Genomic DNA, 22,984 nt, shown 5'->3' on the forward strand with positions numbered 1-22,984 from the left:
CCAGGAGCTAGAATGAGGGAGGGGGCTCAGGGTTGGGGCAGGAGGTTTGGGTGTGGAGTGCTTACCTGGGCAGCTCCCATTTGGTGCAAGGGGTGCAGGTGGGAATGTGGGGTGTGTGTGCAAGAGCTCCCATTTGGTGCTCAGGGTGGGAGTGGGGATGTGGGGGGTGCAAGAGTCAGGGAAAGGGGTTAGGGGGGCTGGATATGTGTGGAGGGTGCCGGAGTCAGGGCTGGGGTTGTGGGGATGGGTGCAGGGGTAAGGGCAGAGGGCTAGGGGTGTGGGCTGGGGTCGTGGGGGGTGTTCCCAGACCCCTGCCCTGAGTGGCTCATGCCAGGGGGCTGGAGGGGGATATGCCCTGATTCCACCCCCTTCCCCAAGGTCCCCGGAGCAGAGAGCACTCTGCGGCTCCGCTTTTACCTCTCCCGCTCGTAGCAAGGGCCGTCAGCTGATCGGCCGCAGGGAGGGAGAGAAGGAGGGGCAGGAACCCAGCACACTGGGGAAAGAGGCAGGGGAAGCTTGCTTGCCCTGCAAGGAGAGAGCGGTGGGTGGAAAAGAGCAGGCCGGGCCGGGCCGGATTTTTAGTGGCACGCTGCTGTCTGCCTGGGTCCGGCAGACAGCAGTGTGCCACTAAAAATTGGCTTGCGTGCCGTGTTTGGCATGCATGCCATAGGTTGCCGACCCCTGCTATAGATATTGGTGATTTCTGTCTCTGAATGTCACTGTAATTGGCAGTGAAAGCCACTAGATTTGTCACTGGTCACTTTGACACTTATTTTCTCACTAGGGAAATGAAAAAGTCACTAAATCTAGTGATAAAGTCACTAAGTTGACAACACTGCTACGGATGATGGCAAAAATTAAGTAGGACTAACTGAATAGAACATAGCAGGACCATCAGAGATGGCCAGAGCCAAAGAAACCCAGAGCACTTTTAGACTCATATAATTTAAGGTTATCAGGGACCATCATGATCATTATTGTAACCTGCATATCACAGGCCACAGAACCTCACCTACCTACTCCTGTAATAGACCCATAACCTCTGGCTGAGTTACTGAAGTCCTCAAATCTTGATTTAAAGACTTCAAGTTACAAAGAATCCACCATTTACTCCGATTCAAACCAGCAAATGACCTGTGCTCCATGCTGCACAGGAAGATGAAACCCCGCAGGGTTTCTGCCAATCTGAGCAGGGGGAAAATTCCATCTCAACCCAAAATATGGTAATGAGTTAGACCCTGAGCATGTGGGTGAGACTCAACAACTGGACAACTGGGAAAGAATTCTCTACAGTAAATCACAGCCCACACCATCTAGTGTCTCATCTGCAGCTGTTGGAGATATTTGCTAATAGTAGTCATGGATGAGCCATATGCCGTAGCAGGCAATCTCATCATCCCATCCGCTCTATAAATTGATTAATCTCAGTCTTGATAAAACAATTTAGGTTTTTTGCTTCACTACTCCCCTCAAAAGGCTATTCTAGAACTTTACTCCTCTGATGGCTAGAAACCTTCATCTAATTTCAAGTCTAAATTTACTGGTGGCCAGTTTATGTCTATTTGTTCCTGTGTCAATATTGACCCTTAGCTTAAATAACTCCTCTCCTTTCCTGGTGTTCATTCCTCTGATGTATTTACAGAGAGCAATCATATCTCCCCATAACCTTTGTTTGGTTAGGCTAAAAATACCAAGCTCCTTAAATCTCCTTTGATAAGGTAGGCTCTCCATTTCTGATCATCCTAGTAGCCCTTCTCTGCACCTGTTCCTGTTTGAATTCATCTTTCTTAAAACCTTCACTTTCATCCTCTAGGGACAGGGAGAATCCCACTAAGATCACCTGAACCTCAATTTTTTTAAGCATCTTTCCCAGCCTGGCACAGTCTTCCTTGACGCGTTCTAGTGAGAATCTTGCCGTATCATTTGTTCCCACATGAAGAACAATCAGTGGGTTCTTTCTGCTCCCATTAGGATCCTCTTCTACTTCAAGTCCATATCCCATATCTTAGCTCTAAGCAGACAGCACACCCTTCTGTTCTCTGGAACAGATCTGGTGACAGGCCTACCTGTTCTTAGTAGGGAGTCCCCAGCCACGTAGACCTGCCTTTTCCTGGTGTTGGTGCAATTCTCTGGCCTTCCCCCTTCTGATCTTTCTGGCTGCAACTCTTCTTGTCTTCTGTTCTCACCTGTAATCTTCTGAGAGTCATCCTCTATCCTCCTGAGGCTCTGAACACTAGCTATTGTCACTGATTCTTCCCCTCTTCTTGTAGGACTAACCACTCTTCTCTTCTTCCTTGCCCTCCCATCTTCTCAAACTCCCATTTTCATCTGTTTGCTGACTCCTGTGCTGCTAGCTGGCTGCCTTTATAGGACTGATGATTAGAGATGACCTGCCGCCTAATAAGGGATGCCTTTCCCCCTCATCAAGGCTCAGCTGTACCTAATGCTCTGCTTCTCTCACAACACATTGCCCCCTACCAGCTAATGAACTCTGCACTTCCTGGTGTTGCTCAAGTACATTCCCAAGGGGATATTAACTTTAGGTCAAGTGTCCAATTCAGTTACACTGAGCACTCTAAGCGCCTGGCAGATACAGACAGATTATTTGCTCTGTTCTGTCTTCTTTACACTGTTCTATAACTTGTCCATTGGATTTTAAACTCTACTGTGTAATGAATGGGGTTTCCTAGATAGGTAGAAGTTCTGGAATCACCCTGCGTTGTCCTTTAGCAGTGGGTGTGTACCAGTGGCATGTCCAGGTAAGGTGAGGTTGTGGTCAGTACATAGCACATGCATGCATTTCATTTCAATGGAGTTACACTAGCAATGAATTTGTCCCTTTTGTTTATTATTAGGCTGTTTCCCCGACACTCATAGATGCATAATACCAACAGATGGAATTAAAAATTCCAGGAATGGTGAGGGCCTAAAAATTGCTCTAATTCATGGAAGAATGACCCAATGTAGGACACACTAAAGCAGGGCTATAATAGGATGCTCCCACAGAAGGAACTCTCTAAATGCAACAATCAACCTTGGTGTGTGCAGTAGGGCTGGTAGAAAATTGGAAATGCCATCTTGTGAGAAAATCCAATATTTTGACATTTGTTTTTTTCCTAAATCAGGATGGAAAAAGTCAAAATACCAAACATTTTTGCAGAAAGAAAAGTTCTGATTTTTTTCAGTTTGGAAATGTTGAAATATTTAGATTTAAAAATATAATACATATTTATGATCAAAGTAAATCATTTCAACTTTCCCAAATTGAAATATTTTATTTTGGGTTGGTTCATTAACTACATCTGCCTGAGCTGCCTCATAGGAACTGTTGTTTGGGTACCTTATGCTCCCCCTTCTCCTGATGGGCTCTCTGTCTGGACTACATCTCCCAGGATATACCACCATCATAGGATTCCCATGATGCATCAAGGCAGTTCAATGAGAGAGGCAGTCACAGTACATCATGGGAAATGTGTCAGGCCAAGGCCATACGTAAGAATGGGGACATGAGGTACCTAAACTACAACTCCCATGAGGAAGTGTGGCCACTCAGATGGACACAGTTTAATGTCAAACTGACTTGAAATGTATCCATTTGCTTTGACAAACTAAAATATTTTGATTTGGCTAAAACTCACCTGAAACTAAATGTTTTGTTTAGTTTTTCTCAATTGAGGAGGGGGAGAAGGTAAAATAAATACACCGATGGAAAACATCAACTTTGTGGAAACCTCATTTTTCACTGGAAAAAAAAATTAGAAAGAAAAGTCCTAAGGATCTCTAATCAGATCTAATGTCAAAAGATCTGTTTTAGGGCTGAATTTGTTCTTGAGAGTCTTTGATATACATGTTGCCCTAATCCAAAGCTATTGCATTCTGGTTCCCAATCTATTTCAAGACCACCATAATCTCTTATTCCACACTCACTTACATTAATTTAAATCAGGAGCAATTCCATTGTTTCTACTGCAGTTTTACTGGTACAAAACCAGTGAAAGTGAGCAGTCCCAATAACCTTTAGACCATGCACTACACTGGAACATGACGAGTTCTCCATGAAGAGGCAGACTTTTAATTAATAGGCACTTTCTTCATTTTAGTAACCACATGGCACCAGATTCTGGTCTCAGTTACAACAATAAAATTAGTCAATTAATTAGAATCAATGGAGTTTATGTCAACGGGAGTTATTTCAGATTTATTCTGGTGTAACTGTGAGCAGAATTTGGCCAGTAAGACCATATTCTACCACTGATCTTCAGGGAAAATTAGTATTTACTTCAATGAGAGTAAGACTGGTCCTCCATATGATCCAGAGTAAAAAAAAAACTGTGGATCAACAAAGGGGGTGTCTTTGTCATTCTGTTTGTTCCACATCACACTTTTCCTTAGGCAAATTTTAGTCCCTAGAAAATAAATATTTCTTTTCTCTTCACCAACAGCTTTTCCACTTTGCTATCTAATACCATGGTATCTGGGTGCCATAAAAAAGACACATGAAAATTATGTTCCCTTTTGCATTATTCTTTTAGAAATAGTCTTTTATATTCTTGCTAACCAGGGTTTCTTAGGATTCTGAGGAAGCAATTAAACAATGCTAAATATACATATATATAGGTTTTGGAATGAGAAAATAGAGGACAAGAAGGAATACAATGAGCAGAAAAAGATGAGGATGGCAAGGCCATTGTTGAGAACTATGCAAGAAAACAGATCAGAATTCTCAGCATAAGTAGCCCTTCATTATAGTGCAAGAATATATCATGGTGCAGTTGTATATAATCTGGTATGCTTACATCTTCATAGTGGAAGGTAATTAAAGCAATAACACTGCCCCTATAAAAACTGACCATTATTTAAACAATCCCAGTAATATTATAGGACTATGGGCTGGATTCAGTAAAATAGGATGTCTGACTTCTATGCAGTGGAAAACAGTGGAGCTCTGCAAAATATTGACTTTCATGACTTTTTCAAATATGCCCAGGTTTCAGCAGTGTGTGCAAGTTGAATCTACCATTATGGAAACAGATGATCAAATTTATTACAGAACAGTATTTTCTATAATATTTTTTTTTAAAAAATCTATACAATTCCATAGCAGGGATATACATTCTCTATTTGATTCTATAGTATAACTTACAAATCAATGGCAAATGATAACATTTGCTATTAACTCTGTGGGTTTTTACAGTAACTTTTATAGAACTCCGTTAATTCCTACATAACCCTATGGATTTCATCCCTGTTACATTCTAAAGTGTCTGTAAATATTAAATCTGGCCATGTTTGATTAGTTTCTCTAACCCTTAAATCCTGACATATGATATATTTTAAAGTATTGAAACATATTAAGACTAATTTGAAAACCTGTGAAAATAAAACTCAAGGCTGATTGTAGTACATAGGAACACAGTATAAGAAAGTAACAGAAAAAATGAAAAAAAAAGTTTAATTTATTTTACAGTTATACAAATAATAAAACAGTAATACCCAAATGCTGTACACAAAATAACATTAGAGGACAAGCCTGACAGAATACATCTTAACACTTTAAACTACACAAATGGTATTGTGAATGCTCAGTAGCAATAGTACTGTGCAGAAATGCTCTACTCCATAAACTCTCTTCCTTTATTATATACACATTTAGAACAATTGTGCTTTTCCCTACACAAAGCAACATATCTTAAAAACAATAAAACTTAATGTGCAATATAAAGCATAAATCCTGCAAGAGGCTAGGCGCCTATTTGTTTTGAACACTTCAACTCTCAGTGAACTCAATGAGAGTAACGAGTACTCAGCACTTCACAGGATCAGACCCTACAAGAAAAAAAATGTACTGAGCCCACAGGTATTTATCTGCAAATTGCAGTCAACTCAAACAAATCGTCATCCTCACGAGTGTGTTGATTTTATTTTTAATGAGACGTTTACTTCAGGGTGGGATTTATTAATTGTGGTTCGGTTTGCAAAACAAGTCAAATTGCCCAAACCCCTTCAAGGTTTGAAACATTCAGTAGATGTTAGACGTGGGGGGTGGGAGAGGGAGAACTGTCCCAAAGCTGCAAACTTAACAAGAAAATATATTATCTATTATTCTCCATTAAACCAAAGGAGAGAGGGTCCCTGCCAAAGAAATGTGAAAATACTAGTTTATAAATCATTTACAACAAATGTGTCTGAATGAAAACAAATTCCTCTGCTAACTTTGCCTCACTGTAGATCTGCCTCAAGATTCAGGCAACATAACAGACTGTTTCCAGAATTTTGCTTTCAATTATTATTCTTTTTTAAACCTATCTGCAAGAATCATTACTGGCGATTGCTACATCTTGTGTAGGAAGAAGTCAGTCATTTGAGACCATTTCTCATTCATAATCAGCTTAATCTGATGCCCTATTTCATATCCCCACCAAATCAGGCATCATTATAACAAGCGGGCTACTTGTTCATTTTATTTTATCTAGTTACCATAAGTCAGCGATAAGTGTTGGGCACTAATTATTACAATGGATGTTTATACTAGCAGTTCTGTAAGCAGTATGGGGAAATGAAAACAACAGAACTCATCCAAAGCTGCCTTGCAGATTTGAACTAGATTGTTGTAGTGAGTTGAAGAACCACACAGTGAAATCCACTCCCCTGCATAGGTCCTATGCCCTATTTTAACCTCCATATAGGTTCTATGAGGCCAATCCTTCCCTGACCTCCACAGGAAAAAGAGGGTCAAATAGTGGAAACAGTGTGATTTCACTGTTAAGGGAGTGGAGAATTTGGGGAACTTGAATGGAGGTCCAGGGGCAGCCGTGCACATTATGGAGACCAGCTCTGAAATCCCCATGCAGCAGTGTTTAGGAGCAGGGCATGGCAAGCCAGGGATGGGCTGGCATCCGTGGATCTGCTGGTGTGGAGAAGATTTACCGGATATTGACCTCCATAAAGGGAGATACAGGACCATGGAGAAGATGGTTGCAGTAATGGCCACAGGACTGGAAATCACCCTCTTCAGTTTACCAAAGAATCTCCCTACATTACATTGAGCTACTGGGTTTGTTTGTGATTTTTGCACTGGGGTCAGTTTCATCAACAGAAATAAATATGAACACTTCAAAATAGACTCATGCATATCTTTTAAATTCTCATTCATATTCTGCCTACTTCCCCCAATCTTCATCTATGGAATTTTAAATCTGAACAGAAAAATCTCATCTACCATTCTATTTCTAGGTCTCACTGGTTTCCCTAAGTCGATTAAAAAGCCATTTATTTTTCTTTTTTTGTGCAATGGGAAATAAAGCACGTCCATCTACTTTGAGCTTTTTCTATCTTGATTGAACTCATATTGGAGTATTAAAAAGTTCCCTGAGATGGGGCAGAAAAACACAGTTTTAATCCATGAGGAAGCCCTTTTTTGACTGTAGACTCTGCCATCTCAACACAGAGACCAAATTCACAGACCATGAAGTATGTAGTAATAAAGGTAGGTGAATAAGCTAACAAGGCACTACTCTTGAGCTGCTCTGAGCTGGGTATCAGTAAATCTCTCAGTGGACAGTCAATCATTCTATAAAAAATAATGGGTGGAACAAGACGACCTCCATGCATATTTACTGTTAATAAGGTATCACCCATATTTGTTTTAAAATGCAACCCTTTAATATTTACCCTACACAATTTTGCAGTTTTTCAAACCCAATTTAAATATGTTACATTCAGTGCTGCCAAGTAGCTCTAAGTGATTCCCCTACGATTTCTGGAATAAACCAAAAAAGGTATTAATCCATGATCATGTAAGGCCAAATCTTGGACCCCAGCACAAAGCCAAAGCAAACAAGTGTTGTGCAGGAGAGCTTGGTGGAGAGTGAGGGGGAAATGTTGACTATGTTTATGAGATGGACAGCTGTGCTTTCAAACCTCAATCTGTTGGCTGCAGTAATAAGTTCTGTGGCCTCCTCTGAAGGGAGTCTGGTTAGTGGACTTGCATGATCATAGACTTTCCCCTGCCATGCATAATGAATTCTGGACCCACGAATCAGGAACAAGATTTGTCCTTTACAGCTAAAACCCACCATGTGTTGTATAGATGCAGGGGGAGGAAGGAGGAATTAGTCAAAAGGGCAAAGATACGCTCCTAGAACTTTCTTAAGTGCTAGTTCTGGAGCCTGACGTGACTGGAGACATAATCAGGCTTCAGACTCCACTATCATTAGGGGGCAATCAGAGTGAAAATATGATACGGAGCTCATTCCACTAGAACCATCATGTCCAAGACCAGAAGTTGGGATCGAGGGGTCTTCACTTGGCTACAGTCATTCCTCTACCAAGGTGTGAGTAAAGTTCTTTAAACTAGCTCTTCCCCCTTTTAAATAGGTGCATCCTTGCTCATGTTGTCTGGTGTTAAGTTTCCTGACATACACATTCTAAAAAAGGAAGTATTCTGATTTTGTTTAACTCCAGTGCATTCAATCACTCTAATTACCCAAGTCTGTCATATGAACAGACTAAGAAATGGTACTTCAGACTCTTCTGTACTAGATCCTGAAGATACTCCTTCTACCGCTTCTAAATCTCTTTCTTGGACAAGGACAAGTACAGGACAAGAACAGTTGTTCTGAGTAATAAAATGAATGAATGAGGTTTGGAAGAAAAGAACTGATATGGGAATAATACAGCAATGTGCTATTTTCAGTTACTTATCAGCAAGTTGGACTAATACAAGACAGGTATATTGTCCATCACTATGAGAAACTTAGATTTAAAAAGGACTTTGTTCAGTTTATGCTTTATTTTCCATTCAGTTTTTTACCCATTCCAATATGGCAGGGATATTACATGTAGCAAAATTTTGCTACATTAATTCTTTGTCGTCTTGGTTAAAAGAAAACAAACAGATTCCAAAGAATTAAAACCCCCCATTGACTATGCCATAATGTTTTTATTACAATAATTAAAAAATTGAAAATATCAATTTTGCTCCAATGAAAATAAAAATCACACTCACATGTTTAAGTGCATGGAATAAAAACAATTTGGATATTTATGAAGAACAAATCACTTGAGGCAAAGTCAGCTTAGGGAATTTGTTTGAGGCTCTTCATTCAAACAGAATAGAGAACATATATTCCAGTGAACAACAATACCCAGAAACATTTTTCCTTCAGCAGCACAGCAACACAGTACTAAATGTACGTTTTCTCCATGTATACAAAAAAAAAATCAGTGTAATCTTTGGTACCAAATGTAAGGGCACCTTTTTAATAAGTACGTCCTCCTAGTTGGCAAGTAACAGAACGTTTTCCTTAAGAATGGCTCAAAATTACCAATCTCATAGTGGTTCTGTTTAGCTGGCACTGACAATTTCAGTTAAAAAAAGCAATCTGGAGGTTTCGAGTTGTGCAACAGCAGGATACAACATAAATATTTTTTAAGTATTTGATTTCCCCCCAATAAGAACTTATTTCTTCAAATACAACTCTTCGAAGATTTTATTTTTAACTGTTCCTATCATCCTCATAAAATCCTTTAAGGATTCCAATACCCAAATAAGAAAAAAAAAACAAAACAAAACAGCAATCAGAAAAAACATCAACAAAAACAATGAGGTTATAATACAAGGTCAGACAGTCCCCTGACTGAAGGCATTTACTTGATCTATTTAATCTTATGGACATCACTTTCTCTACTATTTCCACCATGATTAATGATGCCAAAGGCTGTTTTATTTCCCCAAGGATAGAGTCCATCTTCTGGGTATTTCTTCTATAAGCTGCTCAACTTTGTGGTGGCAAGTCAGCATTAAATGGATATTTGCTTCCTCTTTGACGATGAATGCATCATTGGATCTTGTAAACACTACTGATTTTACATTCAAGCTTTGTTCTTAGTGAAAGTGGCACTTACTTGAACCCTTGCAGTCAAGTTATCTTAGTTTTATAGCACTTTACAGGTATAATATCAGCTGGTCATGGACTTCAGGTAAGCTTCCTTTTCCCAATGGCTTAGTGGGTATTGAAATATATCCTCTGTTGGATCCCATTGCCTTCACAACATCTTTATGATGAAGTTACTATTCTGTACTTTATATTGTACTTTACATGTGCTTTATTGCTGTACACATTTCCCTGTTGTTAATTTCAGTGCTCCTTGGTTATGTAACATATGTAAAGTTTTAAACTCTAATGGCATCCTATGAGGGCTGGCATTAGAAAAGTATCGATATTTTAGATCATCGTAGTAATGATATTTGACTGGTTTTCCATATAAATCCTTTGGGAACGGCCAGAACCCATACAGGTGAATTTCATCACAAAATCTGGTAGTGAGCGTGTACATGAGGAGACCGGTGCTGGGTCGTTTGATGTGGACCTTGTTTGTCAGCCAGTAACTACAAAGCAAACAAGAAAAAGACAAGTCATGAAACATACATATAACTCCATGTAAACACAACGTGTAAAATGCCCTTAGTTTATCTTCATTATATACATTATTTTTCTTTCATGCATGTTTTTTATGGGCTTCGTTGATTTCCTTGGAATGGATATATACAGATTAGCTGGTTTTCTTCTTCTTTAGGGCAAGATGGTGAGCAGTTACTTGCAAAAGTAGTTCCATTAATTTTCAGTAGTATGACCTGTGCAGGTAACTGCTCACTTGTGTGAGAAAGGAGTTCCAAGTTTTTACAGGGGTTAACTTTCTTTTTGGAGGAGGAGGTTGAAGCCTTGACCAACACGTGTTATTGCCCCTGAACTGAAGCTTTACATTGGCTCAATTGTATACTAGGAGTTAGGAATTCCAAGAGAAAATGAAGTAACCACTTGAGTTCTGGAACTGCCAGCTCCAAAAGCTATAAAAGGAGATTTCATCCATCTTGAAAAGACACTGTTTTTACATTATTTTGTAGACGTTAGATGAAGGAAACACCTAGAATACCAGTTTACCTAAGTGATGGGGACTGCCACCCTCCGGGGCATTGTTAACAGGTCCAAGGGTAACAATTACACCCTCTTTCTTAATGGGACAGAGTCTTAAGTTTTCTTCTGTTGTGAGATGGGGTCATAGTATGGAAAAAATTGGGAGCCACTAGTTCAAGATTAGCACCTACTAATCAGGATCATTTGCTATAGTTAAACACTAAGATAGGAGGAAGAATCTGTGCCAAAAAAAATGTCTAAATAGTTCATTTTGACTGTGAAATAAGTTGAACTCTTTGGGACAAAGTCTTTTAGACTATTATTCAAAAATATGCATGTAGCTGTTCTAATTATCAGGTAACTTCATAGGCAAAACTGGCCACATAGACATATATCTGATCATTTGTACTTAGAACAATCCAGTTTAATAAATAAATATCTAATTAGCCAATTTAATACACACAAATATGCAAATTAATTGCTGTGCAAAAGCAGACGCAGTTATAAACACTTTTGTGTAATTACCTTTAGCTTCCCTTAACAAAACGCATGAAGGCAAAATTTTATTTTTGTAAAACCTAATTAATTGTTTCATTGAAAAATAAAGGACATTTTTATTAAAGTAATCTGACCCTTTAACTTGTTTGCATGTTTACTACAAATCTGAGACGATTCCTCTTCCCCATCACAAGGATTGCAACTTTTTTAGAAATTCACCATTAAGATGAACTAGCTCTATCCTTGATTGATATCTTTATACTTACTAACAAAACCCCATAAATCTGAACATGCTTTTGTTGACTTGATAGACAAATCTCTATGCGAAATCAAGGTGCTACCTACCAAGAAGAGATGTATCTAATCTGCTAATCTAAAATACTGTGCAGTTTTGTAGTTACACTGTTTCTTTGGTTTGCAGCAAGCTCTCCTTCCAGACACAACGACAAACATACATCTTAGCAGGTTTTTTCTGGATTCCATTAATCACAGGTTTCTCAGGTTTTTTAAGCATATGTTGGCAATGACTTAGAGCCTCTCAACTGAAAAAGATGATGCAAAGAATGACAGACAGAGAAAGAAACACAAGGATGTGAAGAATCTGCTAAATTTAGGGGTTTTTTCTTGCGTGCCAAAAAGAAATCCTGACTGATGACAATCCATTGGAAGACCATTCACATCTGTTTTCTGGTACATTTTGAATAAACCTAGGGAACTGTATTCTGGAAGGAAACACTGAGTTGAACTATGTTTTGACAGAATTTTGTTTTCTTGGTTCTATTCAGGTTTGCCAAAATCTGTTTTTAAGAGATGGATGTGCTAGCATTTCACAGGTTTATGAAAAAGGAAACACTTTTGTTAGGGCCAATGGAACTAATCCACATAACATTAAGATAGAGCTACAGCTACATTGACAATGACTCATAGTTCAACTTATTTTCTTCTAAGATATATTAATTTTTATATTAACACCAGGTTAAAGAGAGGCCAGGCACATGAGTTTGAGTTCCAAATTCTAACAAGCTCTCAAGGCAAGCAGGTCCTGAAAGAAATTGCAGATAACCTGCTCCATCCATTGAACTATGAAGACAGCATGTTGTTCTCTAGTGATAAACCTTTGCCTCCAAACTAGCTTGCCATTCTACTACCCAAGCAGACTGGCCTCACAGTGAACCTCTGTCAAGCACAGAGGCTATTTCACATATCATTCGTGCCTAAAAAACAAGTGAATATGAAGAGCAAGACATAACAGTAATGTACAGCTCTCATAACTGCAGGCCAAGAGTTACATTTTGTCTTGCTCATATATATTATATATATATATACTTAAAAGTTCCCCTATCTGTAAAAATGGGATAATGACATTTACCCTCCTTTGCAAAACCTGTGGAGATCTCTGGATGAAAAGTGCTAAAAAAGAGCTAAATTTTATTATCATTATTATTATTAACTGAAACAAACAAAAGTGGTCTGATTTTTGTGCTGAATATCCATAAATTCCACTGAAATTAATGGGATTATGTTTGTTCGCTCCACTGAAAATGAGGTCACTTTTACATAGATACCGGTACCTAAATATGAATTTAGGAACCAGGGGGAGTTTTCAAAGACACAAATGGAAGTTGGGTGCCTAAACTGCATGGAAAATCAATGGGAGTTAGGCATCTAACTGAAAATCTTCACCGTCTCCCTATCTTCAGGCACCTAGTTCTGAAAAATATGGACATACTAATTAAATTAGGTTTGGCATATTAGCGGTTTGGTAAGGACTGGCCTCATGCTTGCTCAAACACTTAGTTAAGGTTTGTTGAGCACTTTGAAGAGGTAAAGCTCTGTAAATGTTAAGTATTATCACTGTTTGGAACAGGGGTTCTCACAACAAATTTTTTGGTGGCCTCAGAGTGTGGCCACCAGCTCTTGCTGGTGGCCGTGCTGACACTTTTCCCTAAAACACTTACTTTAGGAAAAGCAAATAAATATGCTCATATACACATTCAAATCATTATAATTTATGTCGTTTTTTTTTTTTTTGCAGACTCAGTAGTAAAAATAATACCGGGAAAAGTGCTATTTGTATGTTCGTTGATATCACTTTTCACAGCAGACTTACTAGCTAGCTGGGAGGCTGTGATAAGTGATACTTGCATGTTTGTTAGTATCACTTATCACAGCCTCTGAGCTAGCTACTAAGTCTGCTGTGAAAAGGGATACTTGTATGTTTGTTAATATCTCTTTGCTCAGCAAGCCCCAGGACAAATTAAGCCTGGGGGGCACAGGAAGTGGCAGCGGGGCCAGGGGCAGTGAATGCGGGGCAAAGGAAGGTAGTGGGGGCCCAGGGTGATTGGGTTGAGCCTGCATGGCCGGAGCCAGGGATCAGCACACTTAATGTGTGGTCAGAACTGGGGGCTGCGCAGCTGAAGTCTGGGGTTGAAGCCCGTGGGACCAGGAGTCAGAATTGTGCTCTATGCATTGCCCTCCACAGGTGGTGCAGGGCAGTGCATGCAGGAGCAATGGGGGGGGGGGGGGGTTGACGGAGGGGGGAGGGAGAGGCCGATAATTGCCGCCCCTCCCCCATCACCACCCAAGAGCTTTTCGTGACTGCATGAAAAGCCCCTGGTGGCTGCATTTGAGAAATGCTGGTTTGGAGTGCATACTTATGGTCGTGTGGTTGGGGTTTTTTTAAGACACACAAATTGTATTAATTTAGAGCAACATTGGGACCTCGTGTGAATACATGTGTTTACAGACATGAGTAAGAGTAGCGAAATTTAGCCTTTAATATCAGAAGTGTCTTAAAAGCATCAGAAGCCCCAAAATCCTAAAAATATCCATTCTGTTAAAATTGACCTTTTCAGTTTCAGTTCGTGTCTTGCAGTCTGAGTCTCTGAAGTGGCTGTGGCTTGGACAGTGGTTCTTTCAGCTCAGAAAAAAAAACTGACCTTTGTTTAAAAAGAAAAAGAACCTTCCCCCCTCCTCCCCGAATCATTCCCGTTGCACTCACACAGTTTTAAAAAGCTGACAGATTCTGTGAGCTGAAAGCAGCTCCAGGCTGAGCCATTGACAGTTTAAAGACAGCAGAGAAAGACTCAGGAATCTGTTTCGTTTAAAAGACCTATGAATGAAAGCAAATTAAAAAAAGCAAATATTATGGTATGAAGTTATGATAATTGCACAATACTACTATGGGTTATTCTGAATGTTTTCATTAACCTGCATTTTTAGGCAGGAGAGACCTCTGAGATGTTCCCTCTGCTGTCTGCTTTCAGAAGAGAAACTGATCCAGCATTTTACAACTGGTAAGATTTTTGTCGTGTTTTGTTTTAACAAATGCTAGGCTCCCTGAGCTAAAAACAACTTCAGACTGAGCGATAGCCAGTCAAGAACTTCAGGCAAGAGATACAGATACCTGCTCAACATAGGCTGAAGCTGAAACCCAGGGATATAGTTTCAGCCGAAACAGGTGTTGTAGGGCTATGCAGAATTGGTGTGGCAGGCTCACCATATGCAGGAGGTTGCAGGTTACTATACTGCTGCCTTTCCCTCAGAAGCCCAACCAGGTGCTTCCATTGTTTTGTTGTTGGGAACCTTACATGGCCTCCTCTTACCCTTACTCATGTAAGAACTAGGGTTGCCAACTTTCTAATTACACAAAACCGAACATCCTTGTCCCGTTCCTTCTATGAGTCTTCCCACATGCTCAGGGTATAGCTGATCGCCATATCTGGGTCGGGAAGGAATTTTCCTCCAGGGCAGATTGGCAGAGGCCAGGGGGGTTTTCGCCTTCCTCTGTAGCATGGGGCACGGGTCACTTGCTGGAGGATTCTCTGCACCTTGAAGTCTTTAAACCACGATTTGAGGACTTCAATAGCTCAGACATACGTTAGGGGTTTGTTACAGGAGTTAATGGGTGAGATTCTGTGGCCTGCGTTGTGCAGGAGGTCAGACTAAATTATCATAATGGTCCCTTATGACCTTAAAATCTATGATTCAATGATTCCATGAGGACCTGTCCCTACCCCACCCCTTTTCTGAGGCTCCACCCTCCATTCACTCCAGACCCTCTCTCTCCATCGCTTGCTCTTCCCCACCCTCATTCACGTTCACTGGGCTGGGGCAGGTGGTTGGGGTGCGGGAGGGGGTGAGGACTCCAGCTAGGGGTGCAGGCTGTGGGATGGGCCCAGAAATGAGGGGTTCAGGGAGCAGGAGGGGGCTCCGGGCAGGGATAGGGGTTTGGGAGGGGGTGATCGGAGCCACCAGGGTCCCTTTTCGACCGGGTGTTCTGGTCAAAAACTGGATGCCTGGCGACTCTAGAAAGACTGGGAGAGTTAAGTGTTCAAGAAATAAAACTGCAATATACAGAAAGTTCCGTATTTTGGCACAAGGAATTAATACAAGTTATTTCCAAGAGACAGAGATGAATATTCTATTACAGCTACGATGAAAAACACCCCCAGCATGCCAAAATCCATCACGAGTAGAGTTTACAGTAGGAATTAAAAACCTGCAAGGAAACTTTTCTTCTACCTGTCAAAACTCTTAACCAAATCATTCTGAGAAAAATGTAATTGTTCACCCACTCATACAAATGAGACATGGGCCCAAACTAAACTTCACACTCAAAATATGGGGTTGGTTTAAATCTGTAGCTGAAGTTTGCAGCTTGAGAGCAACTCAAATACAGATCCAAAGGACACAAGATGTGAAATGAATAAAATGGTTAGAGGCATTTAAACAGTTTGAAGCTTAACGCATTCTTTAGAAATCAGATTTGTAATTAATCAGGAATGAACACAGCTCACTTCTGCAAAGCCAAGATCCCAATCACTGTTTGAATTGATTTTAAAATAGACCTTTTCGTCTACCTGGCCTCTGTCATTTAGTCTTGGATTATATGACTAAAATTGTTAATGACTAGAATAACTGCCCCACTATGAGATCAATTAAGGTTTAATTTTTGGAAATTCCTTAAGGTTGCAAGTAATTGTTTGACCAATAACCATTTTGCACCTTTCCCTTCCTGTCTGTGAACACATTAAGTTAAATCTAAGCTATAATGACAGCCTCTTTTTATTTATTTTTAGGAGTATGGTTTGAGATGTATTAGTTCTCTGTAAGCAGCAAAGGAAAAGACAGCTCTACTCAGGATTTGGAAAATGCAGCGGGCATCTTTAGTTTTTCCACAAGTTATCTCTGGACCTACATTCATGGTGATCGACATCCTAGATCTGATTTTCAAACTGGCTGTGGATTTAGCAAAAACAAGAAACACCACCAGTCCTGAACAGACTATTGTCTCCTTCAGACTAAGATTAGAATCCTCCCAAGTCTCCTGGCAAGACAGAAGTTTCTGGATTCAAATTCTAAAACATCCTTGCATAGTACTTCAACTCATCAAAAGGCTATAAAACAGATGACCAAATAGGTCATTATGACCATTCAGTGTTAGTGTCATCATTAACCACAAGGGTTGACATTCTGGCATTGAAAATTTTGCTCCTTCCCCAAAGTTCCCAAGGGTTTCTATGGTTTTCCGATTATCTCTGACAAAAAAAAAAAAAAAAGTGCAAAAGGAAGACAGTGCATCAGTGGCCAAAAACATAAATAGATATTGACATGCCCCAGTACAAGGAATACAAGCTTATGTCCTGGCTATTGAAGAAACAGAGAAATTCCCACCTTTCTTCCACCATAGCAGGTGCTAAATCATATTCCATTGAACTATTACAGATTGTGAATCCTCTCGTTAACAGCGTACTTCAGCTACTCTCATTGAGAAGTATGATCAGAGAAGTATGATCTTGGAGAAAGTCATCCAAATCAAATATTGACTCTTGGAGCCCTAGGAAGCATGGATCGGGCATAGGCCTGATGACAGGAAACTGAATTTTCCCATTCTCAGCCTAAAGTTGCAACAGGCAGTGAAAAAGTCAACTACTTCCATCCAAAACTCCCTCCTACCTCTCAAAAAGCAACGGTAGCAAGTGTTTGCATATTTGCTTACAATGGATGTATATAGTAGCAATTTGCCAATTTAAATATCCTGATTAGTCATCTTAAAACAGAAGTCATTAGCAAAATACTGTTCAGTTAATGGCATTAAACAGAGATCAGAATACTGAGTGTAATCTACATAAAAAGCTGACTTAGCCATTAAAGCCTTGCATTTTGTACTACTAAGATTTAAAAAGGTTTGTGAGGTAAATTATTTATGTATCAGAAAGAACACAACAAAAATATTTATGTAAATGAGACCTGTTTACATTTTCAGTGTTTAGCATTCAGGATTATTACGTCACAAGCTTAATGCATAATTTCTATTGAACTTCTGATGCAGAAGTCCCAGGTACAAGATTTTAGGAGAGGAATGAGTGGCAACAAGTCTTGCAGACACACTTAGAATAAAGTTTTCAGGGACAACAGACTCTTAGAAGTCCTATCATGGTGGAAAGGTGATGTAAGGATGGATTTGTCTAATGGTTCATGTCCTCACCATCTTGCATTGTTCAAGTGTGGCAAAGTTTTGAGACCGCCTTTCAGCACAGTGGTTTCACCCCAGTAAGATAAAAGATGCTGAGGTACTGTGACTAGCAAAAATTGTGCCATATTAATCATTACATATTCCTGCTTGAGAAGTTAAACAGCTGAAAATCTGAACTGACGTTATTAGGGGTGAAATCAAATGCAAAATGGTGGTGAGGGTAGGTTTTATTTCATATATTTTACACCATTTTACTCAGTTGTGGATGGAAAATACAGCATAGCTAAAAAACCAAGAGTAAGCTTAAAAAAAAGTAACAGTATCAGCTGTTGGCTATCAGACTATGGCACATTAACTTTCTTGGCACATATCCTGTATCATTCTGAAACCACACTGAAGTACAGCCCATGCTGTTATAGGCTAATGAAAAATAGCACAATATGTTTATAAGTACAAAGACAGACAAACTTTGTTCCCTATTGTTTAATGAGTATACACATATAATTACACACACACACAAAACCTATGTTAAAAAAACGTAATCAGGGTTGCAAAGTCAAGCACCCAAAAGTTAGGAAATGCTAGAATTAAGGTTGCCCGTGCTACTTAATTTGGCTCCAATTTAAAAACTTGGCATTACAATATGACCACATGCTATTTTTTCCACAGGACTTCAGGTCCCAGCCTATGCCCCTCTACAGATTTTGTTCTCTTCTTCATTTGAATCAGGCAGCTTCCCTCCTCCATGCCCAGGAGAGGTTAAACTGTTGCCAATTACATTTGTACGATGAGAGCACAGGAAGCACTGTTGAGTGCTTACCTATGAGCTAATTTGCAATATTTACTATAATGCAGTGGTTCCCAAACTTGTTACGCTGCTTGTGCAGGGAAAGCCCCTGCTGGGCTGGGCTGGTTTGTTTACCTGCCGTGTCCGCAGGTTCACCGATCGCGGCTCCCAGTGTCCAGGGTTTGCTGCTTCAGGCCAATGGGAGCTGCTGGAAGTGGCGGCCAGTACGTCCCTTGGCCCGCGCCACTTCCAGCAGTTCCCATTGGCCTGGAGCAGCAAACTGCAGCCACTAGGAGCCGCGATTAGCCGAACCTGCGGACGCGGCAGGTAAACAAACCGGCCCGGCCCGGGTTTTCCCTGCACAAGCGGCGGAACAAGTTTGGGAACCACTGCTGTTCAGCATCCTTAAGCAGTTAGGATACAAGACAAAAGTGTTTTTATCAAAAGTAATAACGCACTTTAATAAAGGGAGTTGCACTTGCTCAAACTGTCAGTCTCTCTTTAATAATGAGCGCAGTCAATGCTACCGCCCCCTTTCCTCCTTTGACCAACTTGGTCCTAAGTGGTTTCTGCTAAATATTTTCAAGCACATTTAGGTTCCTGCTTATAAAGCAGATGGTGAATGAAAAGACCATTAGCAAGACCTTTGATAATAATGTTTTTGTTCTTCTGCAGAATGAAGGGGAAAAAATCAGTGACTGAAGCAGTAAGGACAATCAGGTTGCAGGAGGCACTATATCTATCTTGTTATGAATAAGCATGAAAGTGCTAAGAAGACTGTGCATTCATCTTAATCACCACTACTGAGAACTTTAAATATTTCAAATGTTAGTTTTAGCGACTTGACAAAACATCTAACAATATATTAAAGCTCAATTTGTACAACCTTAAAAATAATGGCCTAATTCTCTGATATAGTGTAGCTGCTTTATAGCACTCCAGGGGCATAAGCTGGGTCGAGAGCAAATTTAGCCAGTCATCTAGAGAAGACCACCTTACTACAAGGATGATATACTCCAGTAACATAGATGTGATGTACGGGCACCTATGTCACACACCCCTCCCTGCAATCAGTGTACTGTGGAAAAGTAGCATGGCAAAAAGATAGGGGGCCCGACTACCATGCAGCTGAACCACACCAACCCTTCGCTGTATTTTGACTTGCGTTTAACTTGCCTTTATAACCTGGCATATGTTAGAACTGCCTTCAAGATGGACCTGTGCAGAGCAGCATCAGGGTTGGGAAACTGCAAATGTGAGCTTTAAACAACCTTTGTACCTACCTCTATCTGCACTTTGTTTATTTCAGCTGCAGCTGGCTCATTGTCTTTATCTGGCCATGTTAAACGAAACACCTGAAAACACTTTTTCCCTTTTAAAGTGGTTCTGAACCTTCTCGGGCAAATTCTGTCTATATTTAGATCTGCAGAATTTATGGTTTAATGGGGAACAGAATTTAGCTCTATGTTTTCAGGAATGTGTAGAGGAGCTAAAACTGTACACTATCTAAAACATCAAAGAGAAGATTTTTTAAAAAAAATTTGTAAGCCTAAAATTTTCATTTACTCATTCAGGTATACTGTCTTGCTCCCACACAAGAATTTACTGTGTGTATATTCAAGTAGGGTTTAAATCAAAACTAACATTAAAAATACCACTGAAGAGTAGGTATATCAATGATTCTTAAAAAAATAATCTGTTTGTGAAGTTTTCCAAATGGCTAACTTTAGATAACCAAATAAAATAAAAAACAAAACATAAATAAATAAAAATCACAATATAAGCATATATATATATCCCTGAATAAAACACAACCAGAATAGACTGATATCCCTAATGGCTGCTGAAGTGCCAACTGAGTATGAATTATTAAAATTGACTGTTAGAAGCTCAGAAGACAAGATCCAACATGGACAAGCTGACCCATGATACAGTAATTAGTTCAATTTGGACCTCACTGCTGAACAAGTTTTAGATGAATTTAAGAAAAATTAATGTACTGATCTCTCTTAGAAGATCAAACACACAGGTGTTACACTACATAAATGTAATGGCAAAATACCATCCTATATTACTTTTCATATACAGGTGAAATACTCAACATGAACTTAGACATATTATTCCAAGGAGCCTCTATATGTTTTTCTTTTGTAATATTTACAACTGCAAGCCATGCATAATACTAATAAGAAATCTAATCCATATGTTTCTGCAGAAAGAGTACTGACTCAGCCTCCGAAATGATAAACATAGCAAAATAAGAAATCATGATTCTCTTAAAAAGTTATGTAATTGTCATGCTGTGCTTTTGGTGTAGGAGCAATACTTCTATCCTCAAACTTCCAAGCTAACTTTTCTGGTTACTAATGTTTTTAAGAACTACCCAAAGGCAGACGATCTGGGAGCAAAATCCTAATATGCTTAGAATGTCTGCTTAATAATTATCAACATTCATGCATTAAACTATTTCAATTTAGGGTTATTTAACTCAGAAAAGACCTAAAAACACTCAGCACACATTGTAAAAACAACACAGATTGCTGACTTGATAAAGGCTCAGCCTGCAGCCCCTACTCATGCAAGCAATCCTCCCTCCTCATGCAAGCAATCCTCCCTCATGGAAGTTGTTCTACTGACTTACATGCAACTATTCATATGATTAACAGTTATGCCTCATACCGGAAGTGAACATTTAAACTAGACCACAATCTACCAAACCTAAGAACTCCAGTGATAAATCACAAAACCACCTAACCAGATGTTCAGAAGAATTTAGTTAAACAATCTAACAACATATAAAAAGCTGCAAAACTGTTTTCTCCTGGATAAAAACATTAGAAGGATAGCAAGCTATGGGGGTAGTTTTGACTATTAAGATACAGACTCTTAATAGATACTTTTTTAAAAAAAAATTGTGCTATAACATGTATTTTTCAGGAACAGTTAAATAATGTATGCTGGCTGTTCCTCTGTAACTATGGAGTGATAGTAACAGAGCTTGTGCCACAGTAAATACAATTAAAAGGGAAACATGAAGGTATTTTTAAGAAGCTGTCAAATAAATGCAGTCAAAATGCTCAAAATCATCAATATGGAGTCAATGAGAGTTTTACTATTGATGGCAATGGGATCAGGAGCAGGCCCAAATTTGTTAGCTAAAGACAGTATTCAACATCTTTGTGCTGAACTTCAAGGTCCTCTATGGAATTGGCCCAATGCACCGCAGATGCTTTCCAAGACAAAGATTTCCCTCAACATTTCTCAGGAACTATGAAGCAGTCAAGCTCAAAGATGGAGTTCCTGAGAGTAGGTGAAAAGTCTTATTTGGAAACAAGGCCAAGGCTTTGAAACTCAGCACCAGAAATGAAGGACCACAAATCTCTCTGCCCTCAGAACAAAGTGTTAAATTTACTTCCAACTGGTTTCAGATAAACAGCCGTGTTAGTCTGTATTCGCAAAAAGAAAAGGAGTACTTGTGGCACCTTAGAGACTAACCAGTTTATTTGAGCATGAGCTTTCGTGAGCTACAGCTCACTTCATCGGATGCACGAAAGCTCATGCTCAAATAAACTGGTTAGTCTCTAAGGTGCCACAAGTACTCCTTTTCTTTTTACTTCCAACTATCACTCCCCATCTGCTATTTTGAACAGCAGAAAAGGAAAAGAAAGAAAAAGCAGTGAAGGCAAAAAGGGAGAGAGAGAGAAAGAAGCAGGAGTCAGGTAAGTAGAGAGAAAGTAAATACATTAAAAAAAAATAGCTTCTACTGCTTCAGGAGGCAGGGAAAGCAGACCACTGGTCGGATGAGATTTTGGAGGCATTCTAATAATCATAGAATATCAGGGTTGGAAGAGACCTCAGGAGGTCATCTAGTCCAACCCCCTGCTCAAAAGCAGGACCCATCCCCAATTAAATCATCCCAGCCAGGGCTTTGTCAAGCCTGACCTTAAAAACTTCTAAGGAAGGAGATTCCACCACCTCCCTAGGCAACGCATTCCAGTGTTTCACCACCCTCCCAGTGAAAAAGTCTTTCCTAATATCCAACCTAAACCTCCCCCACTGCAACTTGAGACCATTACTCCTTGTCCTGTCCTCTTCCACCACTGAGAATAGTCTCGAACCATCCTCTCTGGAACTACCTCTCAGGTAGTTGAAAGCAGCTATCAAATCCCCCCTCATTCTTCTCTTCCGCAGACTAAACAATCCCAGTTCCCTCAGCCTCTCCTCATAACTCATGTGTTCCAGACCCCTAATCATTTTTGTTGCCCTTCGCTGGACTCTCCAATTTATCCACATCCTTCTTGTAGT

The 22,984-nt window shown here is 39.8% G+C and overlaps 1 protein-coding gene and 1 long non-coding RNA gene across 2 annotated transcripts in view; one reads left to right on the top strand and one right to left on the bottom strand.

Moving 5' to 3' along the window:
• Positions 1 to 5,438: 5,438 nt before the first annotated feature.
• The window catches only part of ST8SIA4 (ST8 alpha-N-acetyl-neuraminide alpha-2,8-sialyltransferase 4), an 84,399-nt gene continuing 66,853 nt past the window's right edge, over positions 5,439 to 22,984 (bottom strand). Inside the window, exon 5 of the mRNA XM_077817248.1 lies at positions 5,439 to 10,390. Coding sequence (XP_077673374.1) covers positions 10,108 to 10,390 — 283 coding nt within the window. The 3' untranslated portion in view covers positions 5,439 to 10,107. The remainder of the gene's footprint in view (positions 10,391 to 22,984) is intronic.
• LOC144264577 (uncharacterized) lies at positions 14,441 to 19,511 on the top strand. The gene is made up of 3 exons (XR_013346076.1): positions 14,441 to 14,710; positions 16,496 to 17,109; positions 19,355 to 19,511. It is a non-coding gene; the product is annotated as an uncharacterized LOC144264577 (long non-coding RNA).

Source organism: Eretmochelys imbricata, chromosome 5 (genome assembly GCF_965152235.1).
Source record: "Eretmochelys imbricata isolate rEreImb1 chromosome 5, rEreImb1.hap1, whole genome shotgun sequence".
NCBI lineage: Eukaryota > Metazoa > Chordata > Testudines > Cheloniidae > Eretmochelys > Eretmochelys imbricata.